General features: G+C 56.5%; 1 protein-coding gene across 2 annotated transcripts in view; it reads right to left on the bottom strand.

Moving 5' to 3' along the window:
* QSOX1 (quiescin sulfhydryl oxidase 1) overlaps positions 1 to 13,627 on the bottom strand; it is a 37,655-nt gene that overhangs the window by 22,756 nt on the left and 1,272 nt on the right. For both annotated transcript variants that reach the window (XM_070396136.1, XM_070396137.1), the window contains exon 2: positions 6,059 to 6,159. In XM_070396136.1, coding sequence (XP_070252237.1) covers positions 6,059 to 6,159 — 101 coding nt within the window. The remainder of the gene's footprint in view (positions 1 to 6,058; positions 6,160 to 13,627) is intronic.

The raw sequence follows: 13,627 nt of genomic DNA, 5'->3' as shown, positions 1-13,627 counted from the left end.
CAGCCACAGGCAGGCATGGAGTCAGACAGGAGCCGGGGTTAGCCAGAGTGACCCAGGGGGACGCAGGGACTCCAGGGAAGGGCTCACCTCCTTCCCGGCACCTCTGTGCTCCCGCCCCGCTTCCCCCCCGCCTTCCCTTCTGTCATCAGAGGCTCCCATCCACCTAGTCCTAGAACAGTGTCACCTTGAGCTCCTTAGGAACTTTTCCTGTTAATTAATCTTCCCTCTTTCCCCCTTTTCCGCCAGCTTCTCCCCTATGCCTAACAGATCCTCCTAATCAAAGCTGTTGTGGGCTTTTTTAAAGAGAAAGGACCAGAGGGGAAGGAGCACGGGAACAGAGAGCGGCCGCCTTCCTCCCCCAGTTCCGCACTGCCTGGTCCCCTGCAGCCAAAGCTCCAGCCCGAATCCGCTCCTCTCCTCCCACTTCCCTTCTCCCTTCGTGCCCAGGACCAGCCGCTGTGGTGCGCTCAGCGGACCGGACCGCCTCTGCCAGTCCAGCGGCCTTCCTGCACCCGCTGCAGTGTCAGAGCTATCACTGCCTACCACGCCCCCCCCCCCCCCCCCCCCATGGCCAGGGTTTGCCATTTTTGTGCCACGTTTTCCTGACACTCTCCTCCTTTGCCTTCAGGTCACCACCGTCCCTCGTTTGCCTGACACGGACCAGGCCTTCTTGGCCACCTTCACGACCTTCCCCTCGCCCTTGTCCCAGTCTCGCCCTTGACTCCTCTCAGGGGCCACAGCCCTCGCCATGCCCTGCCCACCGTCTCTCCCACGTCTCTCCCACAGCCACAGGTCAGATTAAGACGCTCTTTTGTTTACAAACCCAGGGAGGCATTGTCACAAATGCAGGGGACCAGGCATTGCGCTCCTGAATGAATGAGTGAACGAACCAACGAGTGAAGCAACAAACAAACCTGAGTGGCCCCCTCGCCAACGTCATCTCCTTTGTCTCAGTGATTTGCAATCTGACCCCTCTGTCTCAGGTCCTCGAGGTCCTAGACTTCTGCTACTTCCTGGTGCCCTCCACACAGGGGTCGGGGCAACACTCCCCTTTCTAAGACTGAGTCACCCCTCCCCCAACCTGTTTCTCCACCTCTGTTCCTACCTCACCCAGTGACCGTCCTCCTCACAGTGGCCCAGCCCAGCACTGGCCTCCCCCACAGCCCCTCATCCAGTCAGCTGACAAGTTCTGAGGACTTGACCCTCGTGAACCCTCCTCAACAGTCCTCTAGGCCAGCCGCCTTGTCCGGACCAGGGCCGGCCCCCGAGCTCCTGGCCTGCTGTGACAGTCCATCCCAGTCCTCACTTCCTTTGAAGTTTTAACATGCTCAGTCTTTTCATTCCCCAACCATCTTCCTCTGCCACTTCGCTAACTCCCCTCAGGCATAATTCTGGTCTGGCGCGTCACCCCTCCAATCTCTCCCGACTCCTCACTGCCAATGGATGATGCCCAGCTCACCACATCCTCGACCTTCCAGGGCCTGACCCCAGACTTAGCTCCCACTGCCCCCCATTCCCTACACTTCAGCGTCAATGGACTTCAACCTGAACTTCCCACCCACCCGCCTGCCCACCTCCATGACTGGGGGGGCGGGGGGGCGGGCAGGACTCCAATGGCTAGTTCATCTCTGCCAGCCCCGTTGGCCGGGCACAGTGTCCGGGACATGGAAGTTACTCGAAGACGCCTGTTCAGTTAAACTGAGAAGCTCTGCCCTTTGATCACCTTGGAGGCTCATGTAAAAGTCTCAGTAAAACCTAGTCCGGGCACATTTTTGCCCTCTTATTAAGTCAGCTGTGGGAGGCGTGTGCCCTGCCCAAGGGAAACCACCGCACGCTGGGAAACAGGCAATTAGGGCTCCAGCGGCGAGTTTTCTTTTCTCCAGGAGCACCCGGCCCCTCTCCTTCCGTCGCTTTACACGGGAGCGTCTGTGGTCCTCAACCTCGGAGCCCCTGGAAGACCCCTGCATCTCCCCGAAGGCAGGAGACCTGCTGGCCCTGGAGACCAGCTGGCATCGGGCTGACCTTTACCAACCTAACCAGGAGCAGCTGCCTTCTGAGGGCAAAACAGGGTGGGGAGAAAGCGCACTTTCTAGGGGTGACCATCAACGGCGTGGAATCCAAGCTTTTAGAACACGTTTTAAGAAATACAACTGAGTCCCCAAATACCTTAAGGCGAGCCCAGAGGCTCTGCAAGCATAACCATTCCTCCGTTGTGGGAGTCAGTGGAGGAGATGGCGGAAGGGCAGGTGACTGAGTGAGGGCCCCTCTCCTTTTTCCCGAGAGGGGCAGGTGACACCTTCCTGAGTCCTGTCCCCGCCGACATCACACCTCTAGCAAGAGCCACATAAGGTAACGGCCCAGACTCCATCCGACCGCATGTCCACACTCCCAGCCTTGAATGCAAGGACCCACCAAGACTGGGCTCCCCGCTTCCTGGCATGACCTCAGCCCTGCACGGGAGCCTCCGCTCCGGCCAGACCAGTCTTCTCAGCACAGCACATCCTTCCCACACGGGCCCTGGCCTTCCCCTCCCACCCTGCCCACACTCCTCTCTCCTAGCCCGATCCCACCCGTCCTTCCACACCAAGCAGAGCTCCCCTCTCGCAGAAAACCCTCTCTGCTACTCGAGGTAAAGAGCTCAGTGAGCCAGCACAGCCCCAGCATTCGCTGCCCACAGACCACCCACTGCCTGGCAACTTGATGGTGAGCTCTGTGTCCCTGTGGGCAGGACCTTCGTGTCCGGCCTCTCGGGTTCCTGGCCATGTCCACATGCCTGGCCTCTCCCACAACGGTGAGCACAGTGCTGTGCACCCGGCAAGCACTCACGCAACAGCTGCTGATGGGCAGACCGCCTCCAGTGCAGTGCCCACCGAGGAGCCACCACGAGGCCCAGGGGCAACGGGACGGAAGACAGCCAGCGTTTAGCGAACACCAAGTAACATTACAGTGTCCCAGCACCTTCACACGGAAGACCTCATTTCACACTTGGCAACAACCTGTTAGGTAGGTACTGTCATCCCACTTTTACCGACAGGGAAACCGAGACCTGTGGCTGGGGCACTCCCGTCACACACGGTAAGCATGGAGCCATGTCGGTTATCTCCTCGAATCTTGCAAAGGGGAGACTTTTGTCCTCTCCCACCCCCGTGCTGCTGGTCCCTGTCATCTTGATCCCACCAGGCCTTTGGCCACAAAGGGTCCTGGTCCATTACGTACTGAGGGGCAGCCCTGTAGCCCATGGCAAAGCCCTTCCCCCCCAGAAGTTCCAGCCTCCGTCCAGGTGCCAAGCACCACCCAGAACCTGCTGGGAACCAGTCCCTCCCTGCAGTTTTGTTTTCTTCCAGCTGGGCTCCAGCAGCGCCAGGTGTTTGCTAAACAGGCTGGGCTGGTGGAAGCTCAGTTTGCTCATGGTGACAAAGGGCAGGAGGCAGAGGAAAGAGACAATGACATGGGACAATGACCTGTCACTGGGGGTGGCCGGACTCTTGGGTCGGCCTGTCCCCGTCCCATCAGGAACTTGCTCTTCCCCTCTTCAACCCATGTCCTTCTCTTGGTGCCCTCACAGCCTTGGAGGGTAGGACTGAGGACAGCTCCAGTCCCAGGCAGCAGCAGACAGGGCGACCAGGCTATCTCTCGCTGTTCGCCAGCCGGGCCGACCGCTAGGGTCTGCCCGTCTTTCTAGGGCACACAGGCACACTGCCCACAGGCACACCGGGCTCTCACTGGCCAGAATCTCTGCAGATCGGGAATCGTTGTACTGTTTTCCAAACACTGAAAGCAAACTAGCCATCAGTTGTAAAGTCAATTTAGTGAGTCACAGTATTTTTAAAAAATAAGCAGAACAGCCCAGCCAGTGTGGCTCAGTGGTTGAGTGTCGACCACAAACCACAGTTCGACTCCCGGGCAGGGCACATGCCCAAGTTGCAGGCTCCATCCCCAATGGGGGGCATACAGGAAGCAGCCAATTGATGAGTCTCTCTCATCACTGATGCTTCTCTCTCTCTCTCTCCCTCTCCTTTCCTCTTTGAAATCAATAACAAATAAAAACATACAGAACAGAAAGGATCAGTGTGTACAGCACTTAGAATATTGTTTCATGAAACATGTGTTTCTGTGATAACAGAAACCACCTCTGGGTCTCTTAATGTGCACCCCTCACTGCAGGTCACACGAACAATGTCTGGACGCCTCTGCTCAGGGCCTTAGAGCAGAGACCCGCCAGGAGCTCGACCCATGGGCGCCCTGAACTAGAGCCCCAAGCTCGGGGCACCGAGCGCTCTCCTTGCCGAAACTGACCTGCGGGCTCCTCGGGAGAGGCAGGGAGGTCACACCACTGCCTCCGGGGCTCTTAAGAAATGGGCACGTGACTACCGGCCTGGCCACCCAGGTGCTGCCCGTGTGGAGGCAGGGGAAGGTCAGGGCCTTGGCTGGCACAGCCAGCTGGGTGGTTACGGAGATGATTAATCACTCGAGGCATTCGGGCTGCGTGTGCTGCGTGACCTGGGTAGGCAGCGAGGAGCTGTTAGATGTCCTGGCTGGCTGGCCGCCTCCTCCACACCCACTGAGCCCAGCCTCTCCCAGGCAGAAACAGAAAGCCCACGAGCCAGGCCCCACAGAACCCCCACAGGGTGTCTTGACCTGGCCACGGTGTCAAGGCCAGGCCCTTTCCCTGTGCCGAGGCCCCACACCCCATCCCGGGAGACTCCCTGCTGCCTCGCTGGCTCCCACAGGGCTGCGCACCCTGGCTCAGCAGGGAACAGAGTGGCCCGTCCTCTCCCTGGGAACAATCTTCACTATTTTCAGTTACATATCTTGGGGCCAAGGAGAGGGGACGGCCCTGCCAGGGAGGTCTTTTAACTGGAAAGGGATGATTTACGAACAATCTCTCTGCTGCCACGTGTAAATGAAAGGAGCTGCTGGCTCACCACGCTGTTCCCCGGACCAGCCTGGCCTCAGTGACCAGGGGCTCGGCCTTGACCCTAAGTGGTCACACCAGCGCGAAGAGAGCTCCATGGCCGTGGAAACCCTGAACCCCGGGGAACAGAAAGGTCGCATGGAGTCCGAGCTGGACATGGCTGGAGCCTGGGCCTGGCTTCCCAGATGAACGGAGTAATTAGGCTGAGCTGTGGCTCCCGGTTCTGCTGGGAACTCGAAGCCCGAGCACAGAGATAGCTGGTTCCGGGGTCAGAGTCCTTTTGTGATGATTGTTAGTGGCTTTAGAGGAAACTGCTTTTCTAGATGCCGTTGCGGTGGGAGGAGGCTGACTATTTAGAGCTGGAGCTAGAGCGACAGAGGTTCGGTTCCAGCCTCGGCCTGCGCCCTGGGGAGGGTGCTAAGTAGATCTGGACAGCCTTGCTGCTCTGGGCTCTCAGGCCTCCCGATGAGAGCCCTGGACGGTGTTCAGACGTTAGTGGCTGGCTGGTGGGCAAGGCCTTGGCTACTCTGAGCCAGAGCTGTGGTGACGGTGCCGGGCCCGTGTGCTGGGTGTGCCACCAGCCTCCTGTGACGTGGTGGAGATCTCTGCCACCTAAGGCACTCTGGCATTGTGACCGTGGGGTGAGGCTGCCCTGACAAGTCACTTCCGAGCTACTGGGGTTCAAGGCACTTGTCTGATGAAGATGAGGCTTGCCCATGTCTCTGGGGGACCATTGGGCCACCTGAGTCTGATCCTGCCACAGACGAGTCAGTGCCTGAACCCTGGTTTTCTAGGGTTAGATCAGACCTCCAAAGCTAGGCAGTCAGGAGGGAGAGGAACTGGGAGGAGGCCCCTGGGGGCTGGGAGCTCTCACCAGCCTGGGTGGTAATGTCTTCACAGCCGAAATCTGCCCACCCCCACGCCCCCCACCCAGCCCCCTTCCCTTATAAAGGGGACTTGCCAGACTGCGTGAACTTCTTTCTTTCCTGCCTCCTAACTCACATCCCTTTCTGCCTTTTACAGTGTCTCAGCGGCTGGGATTTAAACAGACCAGGAGCATCAGAGAAGCTCAGAGCTGGCAGCCACTCCCCCCACACACCCCCACCCGGCCCCCAGGCCCGCTCCCCGCTCCCCGTCACGCACCCTCACGGTCGGGAAGCCAGCGATGTTGAAGTCTCTGCAGACTGCGCTGTTGGTCTCGTCAGCACAGTCCAGGGCAGCGAGGTTCAGCGCAGGCCTCCAGTCTGCAAGGACAGAAACAGCCAGAGAAGGAAGAGGGGCTGGCACCTCTGCCTGCTCACCTCCCCCGTCCAACACCCACCCCCACCAACCCCCAAAGCCCTTACGAGAAAGGCCCCCCTTCCTCAGAAAAGATCCTCTGATACAGTCAGGTGATGCATTTAGCTTATGCTTAGGACACAGTTAAGCAGCACAAGCAATGCTGTCTTGTGATGGTATCTGTGTTCCCCCGAACTGGGGGAGGGGGCTGAAGGGAGATGGCCTCTATAGAGGACCAGTTCCAGAAGGGCGGAGAACACGCCTCAGGAAGTTTGAAATTTCCCAGAAGACCCTCAGAGACGTTTTTGACCAGAGGAACTGGCACTCAGCCCAGCTCGGGTGGGTGGGACGCAAGGTGCTGGGGACCGGCTCCCCAGCCAGAGAGGGAGGCAGGAAGTCCGGGGAGGAAGGGGGAGAGGCACAGGGAATCTAGGAACCACAGGGAAAGAGCCCTGAGGTCAGAGTCCGGAAGGAGATTAACAGCTGCCCAGCATCAGGCCCCAGGCTGCAAGTCCGCGTAACTTACTGGCAAAGAGAATGATGGCACCGTCCTGGGCCACAGCCCAGGATCTGGGAAACAGAAAACAAACTCATCTACCAGGCAGGCCTCCAGAGCTCCGATCAAGGTCAAGGTGCCCCTTAAACACCCACCGAAGTTCCCCGTTACTACGAGGCTGCTCCGCTGGAAGGCGAGATCCATGTGAAGCCACAGGAAGGACGAGGTGGCGACGGGCTGGCGCCATGCCGTGCCGTCTGTTAGATCCCTAAAGGAGTTTGGGCACAGGAGGCCCTGCCCGGGGGACTAAGCATGGGCCTGGCAGGAAAGGTGGAAACTGAGTGGAACCTCGACAGCCAGTCCAGCTGACGGAACTGAGCGAGCAACACGAGAAGCAGTGGGTTGGGACCCTCTGAGGGAGACCAGATGGCTGGAGAAGAGGCGCAGGGGTCCTGGGAGCGTTTGGGCGGGGGGGGGGGGCGGGGGGGGCTGACTCCCACAGCACCTAGAGCCCCAGCTCTCTGGGCAGATGCACGAAGGAGGAAGCTGCCTGGTGCCACATGTGCTCCCCACAGGGCCCTACCCCTACTGGAGTACAAGGTGGGGTGGGGGGTGGGGGGGTCGCCTAGTACCCATTAAGTGCAAATTCCTAATGTCTGAATAACACCCCCGAGAATCATGGCTTTGCCAGGATCTCTTACCTCACCCCGAACCCGTCCCTTACGATGTCTGAAAAAGCTATTTCAGAAGGCATCAGCGCTCCCAGGAACATGTTATGCCTACGGGAGGAGCGTTAGCCTCACTTCCATGAGACAGACCAGACGCAGGAAGAGGCAGGACTCCTCCCTGACAACCCTGACCCATCCCTCAAAGGGAAGACTGGTAGCAACTAAGCTGGTCCTTCTTGCGGGGACAAGAGGGAGGGGCCCGGGACCTGGAGGCAGGCCTGCAACAACACCCTCTCCCTCCCGGTCCCTCCTCCCCCCTCTTCCTTTCTTGCCTGGCAATCCACTCTTGGCACTGAAGCTTCTGGAATCCTGGCGGGAGGCAGTGAGCGGGGGCGGAGGGGAAAGAAGGACCGTGTTTAGTGTTTAGCGGAGACAGGTGGGCCACGTCCGGCCATGCCACTTCCCCAACCCCCACTGCTCTTTTGGGGAGCTCTCTCGGCTCCCCTGGCACATGAGGGCGGCAGTTTGCGTTCATCCAAATGTCTGCAAGCTGGTGTGCACCCTCTGGCTTTAAGTCACTTGCCGAGCAGCCTGCACAAACTGGCCGTGCTCAGGGCAGCATCTCTCCGGCCTCCCGGACACCCTGCCCCCCGGGCGTTGGCACCACTGGAAGGGGCAGAGTCGGGCAGTCGGCCACACAGATCCAGGAATCCCAGGCAGCCTCCGAATCCCGTCCACCCTCCCTCCCAAGTCTCTCCTCATCTCCTCCCCATCCTACGTTCTTTACTCGCCTCACCACTAACCCACCCTCCCTGGCTAGTGCGTTTCTCAGGGCAGCCCCTCTCCAGAAACTGCTCTCACCAGCCCACCAGCCACCAAGCGAGCCTTTCTACCTGCCCGTGTGGTTATGCCACTCTCTACTCAGGATTCTCCGGTGGAATTCTCCGATTGCCTTTAGAAGGAAACCTACAGCCCCAAGGCCGTTCTCCACGAGTCCCCTGCCCACCCAGCCCCCTCTCTCCACTTCCCCCAAAGGCTGAGCTTTTCTTCCATTTGTCGGGAGCACTCAGCCCCCCAGGAAGAGCTGCCCTACAGGCCCAAGGCTCTGCTTGTGTTTCTACCACATGCTTACAAGCCTGTCCATCCCCAAATGTCTTTTCATTTTTGCATCCTCACTGCCTAGCACAGAGTAGGTGCTTAGGGACGGCTGACTGGTTATTCAGTCGCCCTAGGCCAGGAATGGCTCCCAGCTGCCCTGTGCAGGAGCATCTGCTCTCAGCCTCAGTGTATCCCCAGGTCCAGAGAAGGGGTGAGGTTAACACCAGTCACCTGCAAATGCAGGAGGAAGAGCGGCCCAGGCACAGGGTTTTGCCCTGGATCACAGGGAAGAGCACCCAGGCTTGCATTCTGTAGCTCCCTCCTGCCCAAATGAGGCCCCGGGAGGGTGCTCACCCCCATGTCCACCTGGCATACAAGAGGCCTGGCTCCTTCTGTTCTGCATCTAAGGCTCTGTTCGCCTTGTGCGGGGAGACCCACAGAAGAGGCCTGGCTGTTTTCAAGAGAGTCAGCAAGTCAACTAAACATAAGGGCAGAGCTGAGAGGCAATTTCGCATCCTTCCACCAGGGAGGGCCGGGCAGGGTGACCGAGGACCACAGGCCTCGACTGCCCTGCTCCCCTCCAAGAACGCAAGTCACCATCCCTTGGGCCGGAGTCAGTGCCCGCTGCCCCCTGGGCACAAGGACTCTGAAGGGATGGGGAGGGGAGAGAAGAGAAGAGGAAGGTAGCGTTCAGTGAGCACCCAGGGGACACCAGGTGGTCCCACTCCACCCCGCCACTCGAGGTGCTGTCACGGCCCTGCTTTACAAGCAAGGACAGGGACTGAGAGGCCTCCAGCCGCCCCGGGGCTCCCAGGCTCGCCTCACCGGGGTCACGACACTACCTCTGTGTTTTCAGTTTGCTCACTCCCTTCCGGAGAGAGGGAAGAGTAGAACCAGCTCTGTCTTCCGGTTCCACGCCAGTCTCTGTAGCTCACATGGTCAATATCACAGACTCAGCTCTTACTTGGATGAGAATGATATTATGTGCCTGAGGGTTTACCATGGGCCTTATTGATCGAGTTTAATGGTCCTAACTACCCTTTGAGAAAAGTAAGGTGCTTATCTCGAGGCCTGCTTTCCTGGACTGTGAAACAGAGATTAGAATGCCATGTCCGAGGCACACAACCAGTCAACGGTGAATCTGGGATGTGAACCCAGAAAGTGAGCCCCTCTGCTGGTCTCGAGGGCCCAGGACCGAACAGAGAGCTGCTCTGTTGGCTTCCCTACCAGGAGGCTCAGGGCGGGTGGGGTTGGTGGTAAGGACAGGGATGCCTGGGCGTTCCCAGCCCCTTGCTCCTGGGCGGTCTTTGCCTCCTTCTCTTTAAGCCTGATTCCCTGCACCTCCAAGAAATGGATCCAGGGCCTCTTCTTACCTGCCCCAGACCCAGGGGGAGGGAGAGGCTGGGGCTGGTCAGGTGCTGGGAGAGTCCTGGCTGGGGAATGTTTCTCAGGAATATCAACGTCAATACCTTAATGAGCCATAATGACATAAAGATCTGGTCTGCACGAATCACCGTGGCCTGACTATGCATCACTCTAGTAACAGCGCAGGAGTGGAGAGGACCTCGTCTGGGTGCGCCACGTAAAGCAAAGGGCACCGCTGTCACGGGAAAGGGACCGGTGAGAGAGGCTTTTTAAAGTGGCAGGTGACTTAAATACCATCACCTGCAGGCCTAACACCACAAGATCAGCAGCAGCAGTCCAGCCCTGCTCCTGGGGAGGGAAAAACCTCCCGGTGCGATTACTGCCCTGGCAAAGCAAGTTCTCTACGAGCAAGAGAGTAAATGAGCCAATGCAGCGGGGATGCAGGGGAGGCAGGCGTGACCCAGACAGCTGTGACCTGGACTTGGGGTGGTGGCTGAAGGGACACTGTGGTAAGGGGATGATGGGCTACTTGTGAGATCCCAAGCAATGCCCCCACCCCACTCACAAGTCCAGGAAGGGGCACTGGACCCAGAGTCGACCGTGTAGATGCTACATGGCAAACACAAGGCGAGAAAAATGGCCGTGAGGCCTGTGGGTGGTAAGCAAGCCTGGGTCTCTACTGAGGCAGAGGCCAGACCACCAAGAGCCAGCCAGGTCCGGTGGTCAGAACCAGAGCCCCAACGAAGTGTCTAGGAATTGTCCTGACACAGGGAGTCAGCCAGTCCTATGAGGTCACCACCTCGTCCCTTCCTCCCCGTGGCAGGCTTATGGGCAGTGAGGTCACGAGATGAACAAAATACCTTCCCTACCCCTCACACCTGGCTGACACCCCAGGCCTGAGTCAGGAGGAACCACAGAACCAGCCGAAGGCCCGGTCACTCACATTCACATGAGTCCTGTGAGGCTCATGCCACTGGCCTGCATGAGTGTTCAGTGGGCCCCGGCCCCGGGCCAGGCTCTGCCTAGGCATCGCAGGGGTACATGGAGGAGGGCTGGTCTGTGCCCTGGAAGAGAAAGGGAGGCAAACCAACACTGCTCACCACCACTCAGACATCCGTGTCTCCTCTCCACAACCCTGCACAGGCCTGGTCCCACCTGGCACTTCCTTCCTCCTCCCCTCACCTCTCCACCGGCCCAGGCTCTGCAAAGTCGGAAAGGGCTGGGCTCAAGGACCTCCTCTAGCTTCTATGATAGAAGACAGCATCTATTGCTCAGATAGAGCTCATAAAGATTATACAGAACAGTGGCGGGGAGAGGCCCTTAGCAAAGTGCCTGGCATTAGGGGAGGGTGTAATTCCTAACTGCTTGAACGAAGGCCTCTGGTGACCAGATAGCCTCCTGTGACTTTCCCCTTCCCTGAATTCCTGCAACAAGAAATGACTCAGTGTCCTGGCCGGTGTGGCTCAGTTGGTTGGAGCATCGTCCCGTGCACTGACGGGTGGCAGGTTCGATTCCCAGTCAGGACACATACCCGGGTTACAGGTTTGATCTCCAGTCAGGGTATGTACAGGAAGCAACCCATCGATGTTTCTCCCTCTCTCTCTCCTTCCCTCTCTCTCTAAAACCAATAAAAAAGAAACAAACAGAAACCATAACGGATACAGACAACAGGGGGGTGAGGGCATGAGTGGAGGGTAGGGGTGGGGAAATGGGGGGATAAGGACACATATGTAATACCTTAATCAACAAAGAAAGAAAGAGAGAAAAAAAGGTACCAGCACTGGGTCTAGAGCCCACCCTAACTCAGAAAAAAAAAAAGAGAAAAAAAATACCTTCTTATTTCATTAAATAGTCCAAAATACTGTTTGTTTAAAACAATTAGAATATCTGATTCTAAAGTAAAACATTTTTTAAGTTGTGGCATTTAAGTCACTTGAATTTTACACATTATTTTGATAGTAATTAATTTTTCCTTATTGTTCAAAAGGTTATTGACAAGTATCTAATGTCATGTTAGTTCAATTTGTTGTGAAAATGTTACCTACATTAAAAGTTAAATACTTATAAAAATAAATAAATAAAAGGAAACCATGTCCTCAGATAAGAATTTTAAAAATCTTTTAAAAAGAAAAGGAAAAAGAAATGACTGCGCAGCTGTTGGCCCTTTTCAAACACCGCTTTTTCCTGGTGCCAGTTCTCCGGCCGTGTGTAGTTCATTTCCCGCAAATGCCATGCAAACTATGCTTTGTACACAGAGGTCATTCAACAAATATTTGCTGACTGATTAGCCGGTGAAGAGTAAGGAAGGTCTAAAATAACACAATCAATTTCCCAAACATACGTGAGGCAAATAAGAGATGCTCCGGACTAGAAAGAGGTGAGCCAGGTAGGTCCTCAGTGCTCTGCCCCTTGGCAACCACTGCCCCAGAGAACCTACCCCACAAGTCCCTGAAGAAATGAGCCCTAGCCAGTCAGATTAAATGCCTGAGGCCAGCTGGGCAGGGTTGCAAAATTCTTCTCTCCCCCCACAACCTTCCATAGTCTTGGTGCTCCTACCCAAGATACACACACCATGCAGCCCCCTAAGCAAGATCACTGGCCGCCTGCAATGGTGGAGAAGGCCCCCACTCCAAGCCAACAGGGTGTTTCCCGGTGAGGCCCTGCCGAGAAGCCAAGTTGCTCTCCCCTCATCTTTGTTCTGAGGTTCCTTGCGAAAGTTTGGTTGTGGGCCAGCAAAGGGCTGCCTCACTCCCACCACTCACAGGACACCCTCTGTCTGCCTACATCCCTCACCTCTACAGACTTCAACGCTCCCATTTTTCTTTCTGATGTTACATTTTGTTTTTGCTCCGCCCCCCCCCTTTTTTAGGGACTGTCATTCCATGAACTGGGGAACAGACCCCCTTCGGAAGTGGCAACCCTGATCCAGAAGTAGGTTGGGTCAGTACCTGCTGTGCAATCCACTGGAAAAGTCTGGGTTGCAAGAGGCCAAACACCTGAGTCAGCTGGAAGTTAAGCCTCTCAGGATATGAGACTCTTCAGGACACGAGACTCTTCTAGGTTGAGTCCATCTGCGGCCACTAAGGACCTATAGCCTCAAAGTGGACACTGATCTCGGGATTTTTCCGATGTTCAGGCCCACAAAGTCCCCTACACCCCTAATGGGTTCCAATTCCACGTTCAACATTCTTCCTCCCTCCTAATCAGATGTGCTGACATCACTGACATAGTGTGAAGAGCTGCTGAGAAATGGCACATTCAGGTGATGGGACCAGAGAGGCATGCAGACAAGTGGAGGTAAAACGGTTTATTGGTTTCGTTTAGAAATAACTTCCCTGGACCATATGGTTTCTTCGGTAACCGCTGTCCAAGCTACTCAAGGAAGAGGTGGCCTGAGTTTGAAAACCACCTCCAAAAGAGTTATTCGACCACAAACAGCTGAGTTTATATTTAAAAAAAAAAATACCAAGGGCACAGCAGGGGAACAGTGGTTCCAATTCTCCTCTTTCCAAGAAAGAGGCCTGTTTCTTAAGATGCCCACAGTCCTCATTCAATGACCATCAATGAGGAGGAGCCCTGCTAGGCCCTAGCCTACAGTCAGGAAGTAGCTCTATTCAGAGGCAGCAAATCAGAAGCAAATCACTACCACCAAGCCACTCCTGCCCCCCAAATACCACCGGCTAGGCAGATGTGTGACACCACAGCGGCCTTTAAGCTGTGGGAAGGAAACTCGGAGATATGTCTGGCAAGCGCTTAGGAAGATGTCTGACATGTACTCAGCACTCAGTAAATATGAATTACTATTAT

This window comes from Myotis yumanensis, unplaced genomic scaffold (genome assembly GCF_028538775.1).
Source record: "Myotis yumanensis isolate MYYU_CA2020_CCGP unplaced genomic scaffold, mMyoYum1.0.hap1 SCAF_17, whole genome shotgun sequence".
Classification (NCBI taxonomy): domain Eukaryota; kingdom Metazoa; phylum Chordata; class Mammalia; order Chiroptera; family Vespertilionidae; genus Myotis; species Myotis yumanensis.
The sequence above is the reverse complement of the archived record's forward strand: the minus strand, read 5'-3'. Positions and strand labels throughout refer to the sequence as shown.